This window comes from Gobio gobio (assembly GCF_949357685.1).
Source record: "Gobio gobio genome assembly, chromosome: 2".
NCBI lineage: Eukaryota > Metazoa > Chordata > Actinopteri > Cypriniformes > Gobionidae > Gobio > Gobio gobio.
Window position 1 is genome coordinate 4,766,403 of NC_137098.1, and position 17,263 is coordinate 4,783,665.

General features: G+C 40.9%; 2 protein-coding genes across 4 annotated transcripts in view; both read right to left on the reverse strand.

Moving 5' to 3' along the window:
• Window positions 1–218: 218 nt before the first annotated feature.
• On the reverse strand, window positions 219–2,986 carry LOC307122733 (putative nuclease HARBI1). The gene is made up of 9 exons (XM_079810912.1): window positions 2,932–2,986; window positions 2,780–2,841; window positions 2,611–2,697; window positions 2,242–2,523; window positions 2,127–2,162; window positions 1,474–2,028; window positions 1,289–1,380; window positions 1,081–1,192; window positions 219–990 (listed from the first exon to the last, which is right to left on the reverse strand). Exons 6-9 carry the CDS (start codon window positions 1,943–1,945, stop codon window positions 620–622), a joined length of 1,047 nt encoding a protein of 348 aa, XP_079667038.1. The 5' UTR covers window positions 1,946–2,028; window positions 2,127–2,162; window positions 2,242–2,523; window positions 2,611–2,697; window positions 2,780–2,841; window positions 2,932–2,986; the 3' UTR covers window positions 219–619.
• A 1,382-nt stretch (window positions 2,987–4,368) lies between these two features.
• Window positions 4,369–17,263, reverse strand: part of myo9aa (myosin IXAa) — a 261,447-nt gene continuing 248,552 nt past the window's right edge. For all 3 annotated transcript variants that reach the window (XM_079806507.1, XM_079806505.1, XM_079806506.1), the window contains 5 exons: window positions 15,521–15,652; window positions 14,391–14,514; window positions 11,223–11,428; window positions 7,634–7,776; window positions 4,369–6,432 (listed from right to left, as the gene is read on the reverse strand). In XM_079806507.1, the coding sequence (XP_079662633.1) occupies window positions 6,002–6,432; window positions 7,634–7,776; window positions 11,223–11,428; window positions 14,391–14,514; window positions 15,521–15,652 (1,036 nt within the window). In that variant the 3' untranslated portion in view covers window positions 4,369–6,001. The remainder of the gene's footprint in view (window positions 6,433–7,633; window positions 7,777–11,222; window positions 11,429–14,390; window positions 14,515–15,520; window positions 15,653–17,263) is intronic.

Sequence of the window (17,263 nt, forward strand, 5' to 3'; positions counted from 1 at the left end):
TGGGGCATTTCGTGAAATTGTACTTCAGTATGGTTTCATAAACAAAGACATGCTGATGTGCCAGAATATTAAGGATCACATTGTCATAAGTATCAAAACTGTAAAAAGAATATGTAGCTTTTCTGCAGAAAGAACCAGCCTCATAAATTTATGACTTTATCCTTTTTCTTCAGTGTGGCCCTAGTACCCTGTCATATAAACAAATACACATTCCATTTGAATATAAAAACACAATGTGTAACATTATGTTCCTTTATTGAATAAGGACAAAACAAAGCAGGTAAACCATCAGCTCCTTTCGAAACTGAAGTCACAGTGACTCTACAAGATGGAAAGCACAGAATCAAAGCATATTATACAAAATGATACATACACATTCAAAGGTCTGTATATAACACACCCTGCATGTCTGCACACTAAAATAAATGCAGGACAAATCCATACACATCAACTGAACAGACAAATGAATGGATGCAGTAGCCTCCCTGCAGCCTTGTATTACACACAGTATACCGCACAATCATCATAAGAGGCCAAATTCGTAAAAAAACGAACCAACAAAAACCCACATTCCTCTGCCACCGCAGGACATATTTAACCAAAATTGAAAGCACACATACTAACTAAAATTATTCAACACATATTGGTCCCTCAGCAGCCGACCACTGTCGTCATCAGGGAAGATTGCCGGATTGTCCCAGTCCATGGCTGGTGGCACTCTGGGGGCCCTCTCCTTCCTCAGGCAGGCCACATTGTGGAGGACAGCACAAGCCACAGTAATATCACATGCCCTAACAGGGCTGACCCTTAATTTGTGAAGGCAGTGAAAGCGTGCCTTCAGGAGGCCAAAGGTCATTTCAACTCTGGCCCTGGTCCTGGCATGGGCATGGTTGTAGGCCTGCTGTGCTTCCTGGGGGTCTGTGAAAGGTGTCAGGAGAAAAGGCTGGCAGCCATACCCCCTGTCTCCCAGCAACACACCAGAGAATTCACCTGTCAACACAATCTCATCATTACTACCTCATAAACAGTGATATTCTTGACACAGCCATGATGGTTATAAATAGGGGTTGTGTGGCTTACCTTGTGATAGGCACTGATAGATTTCAGAGGCCCGAAAGATTCTGGAGTCATGGACTGAGCCAGGCCATTTTGCCACAACATTGCTGATCACACAGTCAGCATTGCAGACCATCTGAAATCATAAGATGAGGAATATTACACCAATCAATGCACATCACTGGCAATGCAGAGTGTTCGTCAATGGACGATATCAAAAAGCTATGTTCACCTGAACATTAATGCTGTGAAAGGATTTCCTATTCACAAAATCGGCCTCATGGGCACCTGAGGGGGCTTTTTTCCTTATGTGTGTGCAGTCCACTGCACCAATGACATTGGGGAAACCGGTCACACAAAGTAATGAGTATCCTACTATGTGTTAACAGTTGTCCTGTAATTTGTAGAACCTCTTACCTGCAATCCTATAGAACTCCTCTTTGATGTCACAGAGTCTTCTGTGGCCAGGGAAGGAGATGAAGACATCTGCTAATGCTTTGATAGCCAGACACACACTCCTTATTGTGCGGCAAATTGTGGCCTTGTTCAGCTGTTCTGCATCCTCCACTGAGTACAGGAAGGCTCCACTAGCAAAAAAGCGCAAGGCCACACAAACCATTTGCTCCACACTCAGTGCATGGCTCCGTGCAGTGCGGTGCTTAATCCTGGGACCCAGTAGTCTGCATAGATACCTGATGCCATCTGCAGAAAACCTGTATCTTTCATATAGATGGTCATCAGGGAAGGCCAGTGGGTCCAACCGGTCCCTGAAGACCCTTTCTCGCCTGAAGGCTCTCCTCAGCACAAGTGCTTCTTCATCCACCACATCTCGCAAGAATGGGCATGCCATTGTTAGAGCAGAAAGGAACACACAATTTTGGGCCTTCATATAGGCTAGTGGCCACACCTGGTGCTGGGGGGGTGGGCAAAAGAGGGCGATGCCTTATAACGATGACTTGGTTGTACTGATTGCTGGGAAAATAAAAAAAAACTTATAAAGATGCCACCATCCTATGTGCTCACAATAAGAGCTCATATGTCATGGCTCACTTGACTTTACGAGAATATACCTAATTTTTATTTTGAGCTGTGTCATCTTCTTGGAGCTGGGGGAGGAAAGAAAAATAATGATTAATACATTTGTGTTACAGTTAGCTTACAGTGTACATTGAAGGCATATCTCACCTCCCTCTCAAGTTTTTTTATTTCAAGGTCCAGTTTCCTAATTGTCCTCTTTTTTATTTCGGACTCCAGTGCAAGATTTTCCAACTTTTTCTTCTTGTACTGAATGTCTGTCTGCCAGTTCTATTTGGCGCCGGAGGTGGTTGCCATACAACTTTCTGATAGCTTGTGAGCTCTGTGAACACAATACAATTAGCGCAGCTGGAATTTGGCAGGATGTGGTGTCCTTTTATTAATACACACTATGTTGCCAGGCTGGTTTTACCACTGTATAGCATCTGGGTCCTGTAAAAGAAATTAGATTTTTTGATTTTGATGAGGACTTCTCACCATTGTAGAGTAAAAAGTACTTTCACAGTCTTAACATGATACCTCATGCCTTCTGGAATCCAGAGAGATGGTCTCCTCCTCATCATCGTCTCCATCATGTGCTGTTGCTGCTGCACTGGGGCCTTCAGCCTATCACATTTAATCGGATTCATATTGAAGCTAGTAGACAAGACATTCCAGGCCTACAGTATGCCTTTGATGGAGTACTCACTGGATCAGCATCGTCTGGTGCTTGTGCTGGTGGCTCTAACAGGAACACAGTGCTGCCAGACCCTGCAAGGCAATAGGTAAACCAAAGTCAGACAGTCCAAATTGATTCAATATGAATGTGGTTGTATCCCATGTGGAGATGGAAGGACATACCTTGAATGAAGCGGGTGGCATCTTGGGAGGAACCCATGCTCGTCTCTTTCCCCCCAGGGATCCCCTCTAAGACGGGCCTGCCTTTATTTTGACCTGCTGCCATGTCCGTTTTGGCCCGTTCATGTTTAATCTACATCACACACACACACGACTTGGTATTTTTGTCTTGTTTTCAGTAAAAAAAAAAAAAATAAAAAAAAAATAAAAACTTAAATAAAGATGCATTTTCTTGATTTGCTAAATGACCTAGCAAAATAAGTATAGTTTAGACAAAAAATATAAACTTTAAGTAAATGTGTGCTTAAAACAAGCAAAAAAATAAAAAAATCTGTCAATATAATAAGAAATTCTCTTGAAATAAGTACTTTTTCCATAAACACTTAATTTTTTCTCTTGTTTCACTGGCAGATTTTTTTGCTTATTTTCCTAGGTAATTTTGCTCAAGAAAATATTTAAGATTTTTATTAGATTTTTTTTTTTTTTTAATGAAAACAAGACAAAAATACTAAGAAAGACATTTTTGCAGTGCAGTGAGCAACCGACCTTGGGTCCTTTGAAAGGCGCTATATAAATTAAAGTGATTATTATTATAGCTCATCTATTTATTCAATTAAATTTTATTTATATAGCACTTTTCACAATTGTTTCATTCTGTCAAAGCAGCTTTACATTAATAAAAGCAGGAGAAACACAAAAAAAACGGTGGACAACATAAGCAGCAGAGTACAACGGCTAAGATTAAAACGTACTGAGCGTAGTAATGTTAAATAATAATGTATGGCTTTAATAATAATTTATCATAGCTTTATACAGTGTGATGGAGTTACTTTACACAATTTCACTCATATCTGCAGTGCATTTCAATTAAAAATTTAACCGTTTCATAATTACAGTACAACTGCGTTTTTGGAGATGTGAATTAAATATTTGAATTGTAATTGTGATGTTTCAGCGGAGCGGTGAGTGTGTAATTGTGCACTACTTACGCATTCAGGCGGTCTGCAATACTTTGCCTTCGCTTTTTCTCTTTGCTTTATCACTGTGGCGGTGTTGCCTTTCTTCTTAATTATATCCTTTACCTCCTCGTATGCCTCCATGAGGATTTGTGCTTCCGACGGGGAAAAGTACGCGGCTCTAGTTGCCATGGTAAATCAGTTAATCTGTGATCTGTGGCGGGGTCTATTTGAGTGAGCCGTGAGCGCGCACCTATCCAGGATTGGTTTCACCTGGCTTAATGAATCCGTGTCTGCTCATCCTGGCTTGGTCTTTGTGCAACCAATTAAGCCTGGACGCACATGTTTTGGCTTCATTGAGCTCAGCTGAGTCATTTATCCCGGATGTCTTAATTCTACTTTTGTGCAACAGGCCCCTGGTGGCTATTTTCGGTATTATGCCCTCAATTTGTGTGATATCAACTTCAAATTTGGAACACAACTTGGTTAGACATATTTGATTTTATAGCAATTTTAGAATAAGTATTATTTTGTAAAATAGTACAGTACATTTGCTTTACAGTAAACTTATTTTCCACTTTCATTTCAGCAACAATCTTTGCTGAGTGTCTGTTTAAAAAGAGACCAACTTTAATTCAGCCTTCCAAAGCATTCATTCAGTTTGGAAAGTGCATTTTCACATCTATCCTCAAAAAGGGGGGGGGGGGGGGGGGTGATAGATAGTAGAGGAGTTGAACGAGAAGAGACTGGAGCAGGACAAACAGGTCGTTCAAGTTCTCCCTCAAATCAATCAAAATACAAAACCTGAATGTGGGCGGAAACAAGTCAGCAGGTCTCTTTCATGCAACAAACCAGTTCTCATTTGTTCAAAATGTGTCATTTATTTTACAACCATTGCTTTTTTTCTCTCTCTCTTCCATTAGAAATATTTGTTCAACACATGACAGAAGACAAATCTGAGGCCAGACGGCGGTTTGCTCAATCCTGCAGGCGGCGTGACCAGAGTCAGCAATGCACAAGATCTAAATAACAGAATATAAATTAACAGTCTTGATTCTGAGATCGATGTACACTCACTCCATCACATGCAGAAAAAAACCCTTCACACACCATGTCAGAATCACAGTTTAACACAAGGGTGACAATGATTCATCTTAAAGTTGCAGAAACCATAGAAATAACTTTTGCTGGTGGCACCATTTTGTTCATTTCGCAATCGATAACTAACGACGGACTTACTAATATCAGCTGAATGCGAGCGGCGTGTCGAATCCAAATGCACTTCTGTGGATTATTATAGCCATGTTTTTTAATAATTAAATATTTAGAAAAAGAATCCGGCGTATCGCACTATATATATATACACAGGCAGAAGAGACCATTTGGTAATATATTAAGTCATTTTCTGGCAAGAGGTAATTCATGTTCGCAGGGCATGAATGATCCTAAATTTTATGGATTATATTTAATAGCAAATCTAGTAACTCTGTGGCGACGTGTTGTGTTTTAACACTGGTTTCTTTGATTTGACGTAATGACTTAATACACTGTATGGTGATTTTGGAAGACGTCCGAGTCTTCGTTCGGAGTCGGGATCCCCTGGCGTTTTAACACCAGTTTGCTTGGTCCCTTTAAATGGCATCATTTCCCTCCAAGCACGACACAAAAAAGCAGCGCGACACACACTCACACACAACGTCCGCACTTCTCTCTCCAACGCATTCAAGATATAATATATGAACCTGCTCTGGCTTTGTACACTATAATATAGATTTATATATTCCATGTAAATAAAACGTATTAAATAGGCTTGGGGCGGGGCAAATACATGGCAGAGAAAGCTGCTCGCATGGTTCTACATTGTAAACGTTAAAGCAGCTTGAATTCGTGGAGTTCATCAATGGCTTCGTCTCCCGCCTTTGGACCGCATTTCCAACGGGATCGCCCAATCAAAGGAGATCATCCCGTTTGGGAACGGTTCAGCGTTCCCTTTGCCCTGCTCCTGGAAGCCCATCTCTCTCAACATGGCACTTAAGGACTATAATGCAGCAAACGTGAACTCGAGTGAGCGTCGCAGGGAGGGCCGAGCTCTTCTCCGTGGATGAACCTTGCGGCCTTCACACCATGAACTCGTTGCTTCCGTAAACCACCACCTGCTGGGGCGGCAAATCCGGATCTTTCTTCCGCCCGCCGCCCGCCGGAGGGTCGCGTAGTCTCTGAGGGGAGCTCTTGGTGCCCTGCAGACGCTGTTTGCCTTTCTCTGGGTTGAAAGTTCCCCGGCTGGTGAACTGCGGTCGCTCCTCTTCATCCTGCTCCGGCTGGTCCAGGCTATCGGGGGGGCTGGATGGATATAAGTGGGTCGAAGGCGATTTGGAACGCAAGCGTAATTTATGGGTTCGTGCGGTTGATTGCATGTAGGAAGACGACACCGAGGAGACGGTAGAGCTGGAGTCCATTGAGTCCAGGGATTCAGGCTGTCTCCGCAGAACTCGCCTGACCTTCCCTTCAGACCTCTTGGGCCTCGAGATGGTCAGCGCTGGGCCTCGCTCTGTTGAGAGTCACAAAATATACACATCATTAAATAACACCAATCAAAGACATTAAAGGGTTAGTTCACCCAAAAATGAAAATTCTGTCATTAATTCCTCACCCTCATGTCGTTCGACACCCGTAAGACCTCCGTTCATATTCGGAACACAAATGAAGATATTTTAGTGTAAATCTGATGCTGAGAAAGGCTTCAGATAGGCCTCCATTGGCATTCAGTACATTTACACTCACAAGACCCATAAAAGGCACTTAAAACGTCGTTACAAAGTTCATCTTACCACAGTGACTCTACAATAATTTTACGATGCGACGACAATAGTTTTTGTGCGCAAAAAAAATCAAAATAACACCTTTTTAGCAAGACGCATGCGCAAGAATATGACGTAGCGCCAGCGTTCGGGAATCCATGAAATACACACTTAAGCCCCATTTTGAGAACTACGCCGAGACCTAAAGCACGATCAATGTAGAATTCAACAGCTTAGATACGCGCGTCTTCCTCTGCTTGTAAACAAAGCGCTTCTGGGTCATGTGTCCGAACGCCGGATCTGCGTCATATTCTCGCGCATGCGTCGTGGAGACACACACGGAAGACAAGAACAAGTTGGATGAGTATGAGTCGAATCATGATTCGGATTGCGTGTCAAACCGCTGAAATTTAGATTTCAAACTGCTGATTCGACTCACTGATTCATAATGCTTCGAAGCTTCATGAGGCCGTGTTTTGAAATCGTCATCACTATATAAGTCGTTATTTAGGGGTTTTTTGTGCACAAAAACTATTGTCGTCGCTTCATAAAGTTATTGTAGAGCCACTGTAGTGAGATGGACTTTGTATCGACGTCTTTAGTGCCTTTTAAGGGTCTTGAGAGTGTAAAGTGCATTGAGCCAATGGAGGCCTTTCAGAGCCATCAGATTTACACTAAAATATCTTCATTTGTGTCTGAAGATGAACGGAGGTCTGACGGGTGTCCAACGACATGAGGGTCAGTAATTAATGACAGAATTTTCATTTTTGGGTGAACTAACCCTTTAACATTAAAAACTCAACCGTTGATGGTTTTGATGTACAGTCTGACAGCTAACAGTTCACCAGAAATGCCCAAGCTGGCTTATTGAAAACCAGAAAGTGACCGTGCATATGGTCAATTGGGACGCACCTAATATGCTTCTAAGTTAGCGACGCACTAGTTACTCACCAGAGAAGTCAGAAGTGGCTCCCTCAGAGTCCACATTGAGGTTTTCAGAGCTGTCTGCTGTGCCGATGGACGCCTCGGACTCCAGAGTCTCGTCATCGGACGCCCGCGGCTCCAGAGCAAGGATCTCAAAGGTCAACTCCTCCCTGTGAGGAGACAAATCTCAGGCTATGGCTGTGTTCATGAAGCAATACTAGTGCACGGTCTACGGCTACCACACACTAACTCACAGTATATCTTCATTAGGGGTGGAACGGTTCACATTACTCACGGTTCAGTTTGCATCACGGTTTTAGGGTCACGGTTTCAGTACGGTGCAGTATAAGTTCAGGGTAATTAGGATATTTGTCAAATAAAAATAAACAAAATAAGAACATAATCAAACTACAAGCAACAGCACAAACACTTTACAATAGAGCAAAGATGCATATCAAATAAACAGTGCTTTTCAGGTTTTTCAGCAACAGAAATGGAAAAAAGTAATCAAATATAAAATAACATTGCATATTATAATCTTCACTGTATAAATTAAATAAATATTCATCATTATTGAAGTTAAAAAAGCTATTTAGTCAAGAGCAGAGAGTGATTTCTGTGTCATTTGTGGTTCGATTAACATTAAAAACAGAGACAGCAGGAAATGGCTTCTGTCCCTTTAAGAAATAATGCACTGAAAGAGTACAAACTACACATGAACACACGTCTTTCTCAACTGTTTACGCTTTACTTCAGACATAACCTAATATCTATGTTTGCGAAGATACTCGCCAAGACACATTATTTGTAGAATTTGTCCGTTCAAGCACAAGACTCGAAAGAGAACTCAATATTTGAGAGCTATCTGTGACGCGCACACACACACACACTAAACCTACCCACACACACACACACACACACACACACACACACACTAAACCTACCCACACACACACACACACACACACTAAACCTACCCACACACACACACACACACACACACTAAACCTACCCACACACACACACACACACACACACACACAACCTACCCATCACAGGAAACATTCTGCATTTTTACATTTTTAATAAAACATTGTTTAGTATGTTTTAAAAGCTATTTTAAAAGTGAGGACATATGAAATGTCCTCATATTTCATGTTTACATCGTAATACAAGTGTAATACCCCGTGTTATTGTACAACATTTTGTTATTGTTATTGTCTTCATAAATCACAAACACACACACACTCATAAAAAATGCTTTTCTTACTTAGTATTTTTGTCTTGTTTCTGGTCCATACATCTACAAATTCTCAAAACAAGAAGCATTTACTAGCCAAATAAAAATTATTGTCTTGTTTTGGGGGGAAATAACTCAAAATTAAGTGAGTTTTTGCTGAAAATTTGCAAAATAATCTGCCAATGGGGTTAGCAAAATAATCTTAATTCAAACTGAAAACAAGATTATTTTTCTTACCCCATTGGCAGATTATTTTGCTTATTTGAAGCAAAAACTCACTTAATTTTGAGTTATTTTCCCCCTAAACAAGACAAAAACTTTAGCTTGTCTAGTAAATGCTTCTTAATGTAAGATTTTTAGATATTTGAACTGAAAACAAGACAAAAATACTAAGTAAGAAAAGCATTTTTTGCAGTGCATACACCTTCTCTCAGCACGCATAACTTCTCTTTCACGTCTTGCTCTTGAATGTTTAAATTGGCAAGGCTTAAATGAGTTAAGTTTAGTTTTTTTTTAAAGGCAGCGGCTATTTACACCAAGTGAAAATAAATTTTTTTTAGCGATAGATGACTGCAAATAGCTGTAGATGCTGTTTACTAAGTGAAAATAGTGATATATTCTATTTACACCATGTAAAAGTGGCAGTGTAAATAGTAATTTGATGCTATTTATACTTTATTTTGACAGATACATGCTATATGCACCACTATATCTTATATTGTTGTACATTAACAGGATGCAATAATAACAGTGTAAATGATTATATCATGAGCGACATACACACTCGTGTACAAGAGTGACTGTTTTGTCCACGCGTTTGATCATCGCTGGTGTAACGTATTGGGAAGCCAGAATGTGTGTATCCATCAACAGAAACATACATTAGCCTAAAGGTCCTTTCGCACTGGACGCGATTTTGACGCGCGAATAATTCGCGCGATGGTTTTATTTTTTGATCAGCTGCTTGTGTAATGAGAGCTTTCACACCGAACGCGAATGTGCTGTGGCGAAAAAACGATGTTTATTTTTTTCGTTTCGATGTCGATTTTTTTTAACACTCGCAGCGACAGAAAAGGCTTAAACCAATCACATACAAGGAAACAAAGGTGACGAAATGTCCAGTTGATGTCACTAGCCATTCAATCAACATTAACCGCATTTCTCATGAGATTACAGCTGTAGTTGTGTTTACAGCTGTACAGATGCAGATGTGTTTGCCCACTATAGGCTACAGACTACGATATTATAATCAATACGTCCGCGACTATAGAAAGTGAATGTGTTTCCGTCAGTACGACTGAATGTGGCACTTAAATGTTTACATTGTGACTCAACTGGAAACACAGCAGCTCCGGATCGAGCCGTTCCTGAAGAGAGAGAGAGAGAGAGAGAGAGATAGAGAGAGAGATAGAGAGAGAGAGAGAGAGAGAGAGAGAGAGATAGAGAGAGAGAGAGAGAGAGAGAGAGAGAGGGAGAGAGAGAGAGAGAGGGAGAGAGAGAGAGAGAGAGAGATAGAGATAGAGAGAGAGAGAGAGAGAGAGAGAGAGGGAGAGAGAGAGAGAGATAGAGATAGAGAGAGATAGAGAGAGATAGAGAGAGAGAGATAGAGAGAGATAGAGAGAGATAGAGAGAGATAGAGATAGAGAGAGAGAGAGAGGGATAGAGAGATAGAGAGAGAGATAGAGAGAGAGTGTGAGTGTGAGTGTGAGTGTGAGTGTGTGTGTGTGTGTGTGTGTGTGTGTGTGTGTGTGTGTGTGTGTGTGTGTGTGTGTGTGTGTGTGTGTGTGTGTGTCGTCAGATGTGCTGCTACCGTCTCTGTCTGGAGGAGCTCCTCAAATTGTCCCACGGACATTTGAAAGCAAGAGCAGAACCGGCCATGATAAAGTTTTAGCTCCTGTAGGAGATGAGCATGATCCTCTTCAGACTCTCTGTTCTTTAAGACTGGCTGCACACAAAACATTCTTCTCTGTCTTTTAAAGAAAATTAAAAGCTCGTCTCCACTGAATGATTACGTGTCCGTGTTTCTCAGCTGTTGCCGTGAATGTTTGGGAATGTTGGAGCTCTGAAACGTCGCAAACTCGCGTTGCGGCTGGTGTGTATGGTTTAAACGCGAACTATTCGCACACGAAATATTCGCTTTTTCGTTACGCGTCCGGTGTGAAAGGGCCTTAACTCTGTCTGTCTGTTATACACGTTGTTATTTTCAACAAACATTATTATAGATGCGTCGTCAGATTAGAGATGAGCGGCGGAGCAAGTGTGTACCGAACCGTGGGTTTTACAGAGAACCGCTCCACCCCTAGTATTCATACGCCGTAATATTATGATGATATGCTATTCCAAAAACAGCCTCAATGTCCACGCTGAAGCTCTTACTTCTCTTTCTGCAGACTCTCGATTTGTTCGGTCAGCACTTTCTCCTCCTGCTGCATGGCGACCTGCTGCTGCTCAGAGACATCCGGCTCTTTGGCGGCGGCGTCCTCGTCTCCGCTCTCCTGCATCAGCTCCGGGACGGATGGGGAGCGAGGACTCACCGGAGGAGAGGGTGTGTGATACTTCGCCCTGTGTATTTGGCCCTTACCCTGTCAAACGAAACACAACACACAGCGATGAGTGGCGGAGCTGGAGATTATATGAAGATGGTGAAGACGTTTTGCTATTAGCACAGAAAGCGTTTGGCAGTTTCATTCTACAGACACAGGGTCCAAAATGAACGACAAGTTATTCATTAGGCCAGTGGTTCTCAACCTTTTTTCAATGATGTACCCCCTGTGAAATATTTTTTTAGCCCCCTAACCAGCGCAAAGCTAGCCTGGATGCCAGCCGAATTTAGCCCCGCCCACAATTTTTTTTGCTCGGGCAATTCGGTCTGGACTCGCTCCATAGAGGAGTAATTATGCCTGAACAGAAACTGTTCGGACCAATGAAATCATCAGGGCGGGCTTTAGACGATGATGGACAGATGATCAACAGTAACGTAATCATCCACGTCATCGAAGGCTCTTGGGTTGAGTTTGTTCTAATCCTAAACGGAGAACTTGTTCGTATATGCATTCACCTTTTCTATTTCTCTCAGAAACGATGATCGTGTTGGTAAGTACTCTGTGTATCCTTACATTATTTTATTACTGGCAAAGATCGTTTACACTCATCTTCTTCTTGTAACGTTACTTAATCCAGCGTGCGTGCAGACAGGGTTGCCAAGTGTTTTTGCAATGTCGCGCACAATTGCTACTCAAAACTATAGCCCAAAACAATAACTTTCCGGGGGGTTCTCCGGAAAAAAATGGCGTTTGGTTGGCAAAATGTGTTATTTTGGCAAGGTTGCCTGCTAAAATTTGCATTCCTGGGTTTATATAATCACATAATTGGGGTCGCTTCAACCCGCGGACATGGAGAAAAACACGGACTTGGCAACACAGTGCAGTTGAGTTCTGTTGACATTTGACAACTAACGTTACGCGTCGCTCCGTTGCTCTGATTGGTTGTAGGTCTATCCAATTGAGGTCTTTCCTGGATGGGTTGAAATACGCCCCATAATCACAGCCCAACGGAGCAGATCAGACTCAAATTCTGACTAGAATTGAGTATGGCCACGCCAGGCTAGCGCAAAGCATGTTGAAAAAAAAAAAAGACTTAAAACAGAGCACTGTGCCATCAGTGTCTGATTTATTCAACTTTGGAACAGATAAACAGATACAAAATTCAAACATTTGAAAAAAATTAACTATTTTGAACATTTTAAATGATAATAATCCATGACTAAATGTATTGCAAATATTTCTCATCACTAAAAATGTGATTCAAACTAATGTAGAGAAAACAGTGACCATATTTCTGAAATGGAAACCGGGGACATTTCCTATATTTGAGTGGTCAAAATATCACTAAAATCTCATTTGTACTTATATTTTAATTAAAAAACAGGGACAATACATTTTTGAATGTTTTTGGTTGTTGTTGTGGAGTCCCTATATTATTATTAACATTAATAATTATTATGATTTAGTTTGATTATTAGGATTTTTGGTCTGGATTTAATGAAAAAAAAAAAAAGAAAACAGTTAATGGTGAGCTAACCATTGTAAATAAGCAGTTCAAAACAATGACTTAACAAAAACACATTACAAAAATAAAACATAAATATGATGAATAAAACTATTCAACAAATATTAACATTTTATAATTGTATTTAAGTTTATACTATATAAATAACTTTTTTTACTTCAAAAGTTTTGTTACGTTTATGCTTGAAAATAATTCTTACTATAATAATTGGTCTTGTTATTTTGTATTTTAGTATTATTCTAAGCAGGAAGTATATGTATTCTGCACATGTATTGGTTGCAAGTGTATTTCATTTTATATTTAAGTTATAGTTCAGATGTGTGGTAATCACTGTTTACTTAAGTTTTGTTACGTTTATGCTTGAAAATAATTCTTACTATCCTTAATTGGTCTTGTTATTTTGTATTTTAGTATTATTTTAAGCAGAAAGTATATGTATTGGTTGCAAGTATAATTGTCTGGGTTTTTTATATTTAAGTTATAATTGATGTGTGGTAATCACTGCGTTGCAACTTTTGTCCTGAAATTGAATAGCCTACTGAATATAAAATTAATTTGATGATTTTCCTGAAATAGTTATTAAATAATAATTTTAAATTTTTGCATGGATGCTACTTTTTAGATATATGTAGGCTATATTTTACAATCTCACGTACCCCCATTTGAGAACCACTGAATTAGGCTGTTGGTCACACTATGATCGAAATTGTATTTTGTTGCAATTTTGTTGTATTTTGTTGCAATCAATGGTCGGATTTATTTCCAAAGTCCCGTTTGGTTTACGATGTTCATTTTGGAGCCTGGATGGACAACACACACTCACTTCAGCCCAAAGCTTTTACCTTTCTGAATGAATTCGACTGCTCATTACCGGAGAAAGCAAGTAAAAAAGAGTGTCAAATGGAGTGAGTGCAACACAAATGCGTCTGCATGTGGTGATCATGTAGACAGACGGACCACACAGTGCTGGGACGAGGCGTATACATGATGACACTTACGGTAACGCAGTACCTACCGCCGCAGCACTGCGGGTTATGCTCATAAATCTAACAGCGATTATTACGGGTTTCTGGATTAGAGAGGAAAGGGGAGGGAGAGGAGAGACGGGGTTAGTGTCAAGACAGAGCTCATGTGGGGGATTCACACAAGCAGGACATGATCCTGGAACAACATCACATTCTTTAGCACCAGTGATGGTCCTGGGATTGACATGAGAGTCTAGAGCTATCGTTTTTGTTTAGTACACTCAAACGAATGTCGTTCCAGGACCAGGACCAACACTTCCTGGATCAATATCTTTTATTGGTTATGAAACTATATCCCTGTCAAACACACTAATCATTAACCATCTAAAGTAAGAGGGAGGTAATAAGGTAGATAAGAGTGCTCTAAGAAGGATGTTGATCCAGAAACATTGAGTGGTTTTAGACATCTGGGTTATTTGGACATCTTTAGAAATATGAAAAAGACTCGTACCATGGACCTGCGGATGAACGTCAGTCGGCTCTTGGCTTTGTTCTCGGCGAACTCCAGAGTGTTGATGTCCTTCAGCCTGGCCTTGTACTTATTCATCTGCTCGCAAATGATCAGCTCGACACACCTTTAAAAAAAACCAACATGTTATGGCAAAAATCAATGCATTTAAAGGGTTAGTTCACCCAAAAACGAAAATTCTGTCATTAATTCCTCACCCTCATGTCGTTCGACACCCGTCAGACCTCCGTTCATATTCGGAACAAATGAAGATATTTTAGTGTAAAGCTGATGCTGAGAAAGGCTTCAGATAGGCCTCCATTGGCATTCAGTTCATTTACACTCACAAGACCCATAAAAGGCACTTAAAACGTCGTTACAAAGTCCATCTCACCACAGTGACTCTACAATAATCTTACGATGCGACGACAATAGTTTTTGTGCGCAAAAAAAAAATCTAAATAACGCCTTTATCCAGCTTGTCTTGTCTTCCGTGTGTGTCTCCACGACGCATGCGCGAGAATATGACGCAGATCCGGCGTTCGGACACATGACCCAGAAGCGATTTGTTTACGAGCAGAGGAAGACGCGCGTGTCTAAGCTGTTGAATTATACATTGATCGTGCTTTAGGTCTCGGCGTAGTTCTCAAAATGGGGTTAAAGTGGCATTTCATGGATTCCCGAACGCTGGCGCTACGTCATATTCTCGCGCATGCATCGTGGAGGCACACGGAAGACAAGAACAAGTTGGATAAAGGTGTTATTTTGTTTTGTTTTTGCGCACAAAAACTATTGTCGTCGCATCGTAAGATTATTGTAGAGTCACTGTGGTGAGATGGACTTTGTAACGACGTTTTTAGTGCCTTTTATGGGTCTTGTGAGTGTAAATGTACTGAATGCCAATGGAGGCCTATCTGAAGCCTTTCTCAGCATCAGCTTTACACTAAAATATCTTCATTTGTGTTCCGAAAATTAAGGGAGGTCTTACGGGTGTCGAACGACATGAGGGTGAGTAATTAATGACAGAATTTTCATTTTTGGGTGAACTAACCCTTTAACGTCCAATGACAATGAACTAGTATTGTAAATGTTAGCATCAGGACGGTTAGTAAGCAAGTAAGAGTTGTCATTACGCTGTGGTTTTCCCGATGTCCTGAACGCTCCTCAGAGGGTCGATAGTGTCAGGGCAGCGCAGGATACAGGGGGCGAACACGATAGCCAGCGCATTCGCAGACATACGGTTAGTTTCCTCCTGCAGGGCAATCCTGTAGGCGGCAGAAACAAGCCTCAGAACAACATGATTGACATTTTCAGCACTGAAAGCCAACTAAAAGCACAAAAAGTGCAAGCCAATCACAGCATATTTTATCTGTAGTGTAGAAACAGAGCGACACACGTCATAATCTGAAGACCACGCCCACTTTCGGGGGGGGCAATCAAACCGTCTCCATTGACTTTGTATTGCGTGAAGAGCCTCCTCGACATTTCTGACTTATAACAAAAAAATGTCTGAAAGCTGATATGTGACAGGGTGTGCAGCAAACAAGCTAATAAACACAGAACTAAGATTTTATAAGCTGTCGACCCAAAAAACGAGCGTTTAAAGAGACAAAAGTGGATACAAGCAATTGACCTATCGGTAAGCCCCGCCCTCCTTAGTTACTGTTGCTAACTTGGACAAACAAACAGAGTTGCTATATCTTACAATGACAGCTGTCAGTGTGAAAACCTTATCCTGAGATGTTTTTAGACACAGAATGTAGCGTATAATCCCGTCCGAATGATGGCCAGACTTTACTGATGGTTTATCAAGTTTATTATGTCCTTTTTCACTCCAAAAAAATCATCGTAAGAGCTGAACAAACAAAGCATAAGAAATGCGCATTAACGTCTCATTCACAAACTATCTCTCTCCGTTGCATTACCATTAACATACACAGCAAATTACACAAACACACTCACAGTAAACAAACATATACACAGAGCTTATGACTTTTCGAGGGTGCAGTTAATAACTGGTAAACTTTGTATCTGCAAAACAACTCCGATAAACTGCGTGCGAGCTCTTCCTTTCGTTACCCGGAGACTATAATACCCATCAAAATAGAAGCACTCCTTAGTAGGACAGATAATGTAGACCTTAAACATATCTAAAATTAAATGAATTTACATATAACCAGTTTAATATGGAGAGGCACTGAAATGTGTTTTTGACCTACAGTGTTACATGACGTGAGAACAGTTAGTTATTTCGGTTTGTATGTTAGCAGGGACTTTAATCGTAACTTAACGAGAGTTTGACAAACAGAAAATCCTCTCAGGATCCCTGGAGTCAGTGTTACAGAACCTCAGGCACGACATTTTAGCATTTTTGTAGCATAAACACCATCAAACCGATGAGAGCTTCGGATTTTCCAATGTTTCTCTATGGCGCTGAAACCTAAAGATGTCCGAGTTCAGGTCCCAGCGCAACTGATGCTCAACTGCTATTGGCTCATCTGCGTTCGAGGGGAGGGGCTTACCGATAGGTCAATTTAGACACTGAGAATTGAGACACTGAGAACTACACACACTAGAGGGGAACGTAATCAGCGACAGGAAATATAATATATAAAACTGACATTTGGAAATTTGACTTAACAGTGACAGTGTTTACTGCACACGTGGGCATACTGAGACACACTGAGTGTCAGGATCCCAAAATGTCCCCATTCTTCAGCTGAAGCTTCACGTCTTATTGCCTGTATCCACTTTTGTCTCCTTAAACGCTCGTTTTTTGGGTCGACAGCTTATAAAAACGTATTTCTGTGTTTATTAGCTTGTTTGCTGTACACCTTGTCACATATCAGCTTTCAGACATTGTTCTGTTTTTTTGT

What these genes read in the sequence shown, in the direction of transcription:
- LOC307122733 (XM_079810912.1), bottom strand. Translation starts at nt 1,945, where the DNA reads ATGAAGGCCCAAAATTGTGTGTTCCTTTCTGCTCTAACAATGGCATGC. An exon ending in GGAGTTCTATAGGATTGCAG is followed by an intron (nt 1,381 to 1,473) that starts GTAAGAGGTTCT and finishes TCATTGGTGCAG; the next exon opens with TGGACTGCACACACATAAGG. An exon ending in CTATCAGTGCCTATCACAAG is followed by an intron (nt 991 to 1,080) that starts GTAAGCCACACA and finishes TTGTGTTGACAG; the next exon opens with GTGAATTCTCTGGTGTGTTG.